We start from the raw sequence: 4,135 nt of genomic DNA on the forward strand, positions 1-4,135 counted from the left end.
ATTCTACACATTAGCTAGCTGCTGTTCCTTTTTCCCAATTAGTTTTTTAAACAGAATTTGAAACATTTTAGGTGAAATGTGCCAGAAGCTGTAAATCCTTGCAGAATTACAATTTTTATAGATAATGTTTTACTCTTTTTACTTTTGACACATTTTACTTTACATGTATTCCTAAGATTATTATTTGTCCTTAGCGCCTTCTGATTGACTAACAGAAACACGTTGTTTCGACTGATTTAAAAGAAAATCTAACACAGGATTTGGTGCCACAGACTTGTTAAAAAACAACTGTAATCATTCATGTTATCACATTAAGTTCTACTGCAGAATCAAAATGGAAGAAAAGAATTAACGACTTTAAAAAAAGACAAAAACTCACCATCACAGGTGATTCCWACAGGATGTTGGTCTCTGCCTGCAGGTCCTGAGTTAATTTTACACTCAGATATGTGAGACATGCCGTCTCTGCACTCCAGGCTCAGGATCTCCCCAGCTCCCTTTTTGAACGTGTCTTTGCTGTTTTCCCTCATTTTCTTTCCACACTTCAGCTGTTTGCAGACTTGATTTGAATTGTCGACCATCCAGCTGCTGGTGCTGACTTGTTTCCAGTTGCCCTCGTGGTAGACTTCCAGCCTCCCGGAGCATTTTCCAGGCCCGTCCACCAGCCTCACATCCATGCTTTCTGAGTCACGACAACAAGAAAATACAATTTGTCCAACTTTTGATTCATTTCTGAATAAAATGACAGATGTTTGAAAGATATACCTCACCTGTACAGAACACTTTAGGAACAGAAGAACATGTGGTCTTGCTGTGTTTCGCCCTGCAGTGCCACAGTGAGGCCTCACCACGGTCACACTTCACATGATCCATAATCCCAGGTTCTCTATTTCGACGCAGTATCTTACTATGAGAGAGCATCTAGACAAAAACCAAACAATCTGTTTATTCCCTTAAATCACAAAACAGACAGAAATCAATGCTGCTAATAAAAATACTTTGATGCTGTGAAAAACATATATTTGTTGGAACAAATATTCATTTTTTTTCTTTCTTTTTCAGTTCAATAAACAGTTTGCTGCCACTAATATGTGCCTGTTTGTAAAAAAGTAATTACTTCTTCAATAAAAACCCATAATGTGACACAGGCTGTGTGTTTTCCTTTAAGACTGATCAGGCTTTAAAMTACGTGAATGCTTGTAATTTTTTTCCTGTGTTTTTCTGCATCATGATACATTTGTTGTGCCATTTCACATCAAAACGTGCCTTCAGGACTTTCCGGCTGTGACCTCTGGTATTTCAGCAATTCATTTTTACTTTCTGCAGCCGTGTTTTTCCTCACTGAAAATGAAAGGAGCTGTTTTCAAAATCCTTAAAACCTTCGAAATAGTCATAAATCTTTAACACACTTTTTACCTTTGGTTCTGGTTTTGCTTTTACTTCCAACATCTTTGAGCTCATTTTAAGCTTCCTTTGCCTTCCGTTTGGCTGATTTTAGCTTTTTTTTTTTTTTGCTTTTTTTCTGCTATTCTTCAGCCAATTTCAACTTTTTGTACTTCTTTCAGCTTTTTTCTGCTAATTGTAGTTGTTTGCGGTGTATTTAGCTACTTTTTTTTAGCTAATTTGAGGATATTTTTAAGCCAGATTTAGTGATAATTTCAGCATCTTAATTCAGCAAACGTGTTCTCTGTTTCTATATGTTAACTTCAGCTATTTCAGCTAATTTTTAAAGCAATTTTTAGTCTTGTTTCAGTTTTTTAGGTACTTCTTAAGCATTGCATTTTTGCAGGAAGTGCAAATTCTCTCGTTTCCAATGTTTTTGTCCAACTACATATTCAGAGTATGCCGACATAAAATGTAGAAAACATTTTGTTTTAAATGTTAAAAAGACAAAAGGTGCTAATTGTAAAGTGTGAAATCAAATATTTAAAAATTCATCCTGAATTAAACCAAACTCTGCAGTTTGAAAGTTTGCTCCAGTAGTTTTATAGATATGTTGAATTGCAATTCTGAAATGCGGGTACACACTCAGCGTAAACAAAGCACTCATATCAGGTAAAAAAACCAGGAAGCTTGAGTCATGTGACATACATTAGGCTGGCTGTAAAAGTAAGTTTGACTAGTTTTCAATCATTTCGGCTGATTCTGCGGGTAAACAAACTTTCAGCTGCATTTGGTCACAAATTACGCTCGAAAATTTCTAATTTAAGGATTTAGGATTATTGAAATGAGAAACGTGCAGAATTGTGCAGAATTTGTTTTTTGCTGTGAGAAAAGCTCATCAGAACGAGTGCATTTGTTAGTCTTCGTTATTAAAATATTTGGTCAATTTGACTCACTTTCCCGCACTTTAACTCTTTGCAGATCATTTCAGCTTCCTTCTCCCCCCAGCCAGAGGAACACACTGGAGAGATTGTGCTGTTCACTTTTATATGGACTTCTCCATAACATTTGGTTTCCTTTGTGTTTTCCATCAGCAACACATTGACTCTGTCTGCAGGGGGGGAAAGGACAACATAGCAACATAACTGAAGTGAGAACAGAACAGAAGTCGAGTTGTTTAAAGTAATTTATGAAAGTTACCTGAACATTTGAGATTTTCTGTCATCTGGTTCGTCTGGACAGGAGAGCCACCACAGTGCATCTGCTTGCACCAGTTATCACTATCTGTTGTATTGATTTTAAACGTTTCCCAGGTGCCAGTTTTGAAGCGCTGCAGTTGTCCGGAGCAGACGTTTGACGGTTCTCCTTTGAGCTGCAGTTTCTCATGACCTGTTTGAGTGAACCGATCGTTTGCAGCTGTTCTGTTTTCACCGTGCGACACGTGTCGGTGTGGGTGGACAGTTACCTGTGCAGGAGACAGAGGCAGGATGCTGGCAGGACTGGCCTGAAACGGGACGCACACACTGCCACAGGTTGGTCACATCTTTAATGCCTGAACAGTTCAGCATCATCGTTTCTGATTCGGGAAAATCTTTCTCGATCATCCACTCGGGTTGCAGCATTTTGTCGAACTCTCCGCAGCCTAGGGTTTCACACAACTTCGAGGCGTCTTCATCTCCTTTATTTTAAAGAAATTATATTAAGAAAATAAATCTAACAAACAAAATATAATTCAATTTACTGCTATAATACAAATGCTTCGGCGAGGCAACATGATTCATTATTAATTAATAATAAACATCATAAACAAAAAAAGAAATTAAATTTAATCCCTCAGAAAATTTTTACGTTCTTGGAGCACTGAACAGTTACGTCTTTATTTTACGTTTAAAGTTTATTGGTTTAAATTGAAAACCAAGAAAAGTTGCAGATATTAATTCAGTTCAGCCAAAATAACAGTTTCAAACCAACATTTGTTGCCTCGAGGATCATGTTTGAAATTTCAGAACATTTAATTCTGATGTGCAGAAATAGTTTCACAGTTTTCTTCTTTTTTATTTTATTTTAATTTTTTGCTTAACAAAATCTGAATATTTCTTAAGGTAATACGAAAATTTTTGTTGTATGGCTTTATTGCATCTGGCTTTCACAAACTGTTGTCATTTCTCCTTTGACTCCCTCAGTCTTTAGGCAGAATTGTGATAATTGTTTTGTACATAAAATCAAAGCAACAGATCTACTGTATTTATTCTAATTCTGTATTTAAAGACATTTCAGAGATATTTTTTAATTTAAAATTTAAGCGTGTTGATTTCCAACCTTTAAACTGCTTGAGTTGCTCTATTTATGCAGCAAAATTCACAGAATAATGACTTAAATCTAAACCTGCAGCCTCTGTTCAGACTTCGTTTGTTTAAATCAGTTTTCTGAAGGTCTTAAAATTCAGCTTACAAAGTTGATGAATTTAAAAAAAGTCTCCTGAATGTGAGCTGAAAAGTCGGCTGCTGCAGAGTAAAAGTCCAGCGGCTTTGATTTTTAACTTGAAGAAGTTTTCATGTCCTGGATGACTGAAAATCTACACCCTGCATGTTTTTCCAGAGTTGTAAAGTAACTAAGTACAAATACATTGTTACTGTACTTAAGTAGAAATTTTGGTTATCTGTATTTTATTTTTCAGCCTATTTTTACTTCTACTCTATGGGTGCCGTTTGTAAAGTTCCACAGTCAAAAATTACCACCAACATTTTTGTTT

General features: G+C 36.0%; 1 protein-coding gene across 1 annotated transcript in view; it reads right to left on the minus strand.

Moving 5' to 3' along the window:
- LOC106522987 (antigen WC1.1) overlaps positions 1–4,135 on the minus strand; it is a 40,551-nt gene that overhangs the window by 19,173 nt on the left and 17,243 nt on the right. Inside the window, exons 6-10 of the mRNA XM_014016264.1 lie at positions 2,849–3,061; positions 2,584–2,772; positions 2,340–2,494; positions 771–921; positions 380–682 (exon numbers count right to left, since the gene is read on the minus strand). Of these exons, the coding sequence (XP_013871718.1) occupies positions 380–682; positions 771–921; positions 2,340–2,494; positions 2,584–2,772; positions 2,849–3,061 (1,011 nt within the window). The remainder of the gene's footprint in view (positions 1–379; positions 683–770; positions 922–2,339; positions 2,495–2,583; positions 2,773–2,848; positions 3,062–4,135) is intronic.

This window comes from Austrofundulus limnaeus, unplaced genomic scaffold (genome assembly GCF_001266775.1).
Source record: "Austrofundulus limnaeus strain Quisiro unplaced genomic scaffold, Austrofundulus_limnaeus-1.0 Scaffold142, whole genome shotgun sequence".
NCBI classification, from domain to species: domain Eukaryota; kingdom Metazoa; phylum Chordata; class Actinopteri; order Cyprinodontiformes; family Rivulidae; genus Austrofundulus; species Austrofundulus limnaeus.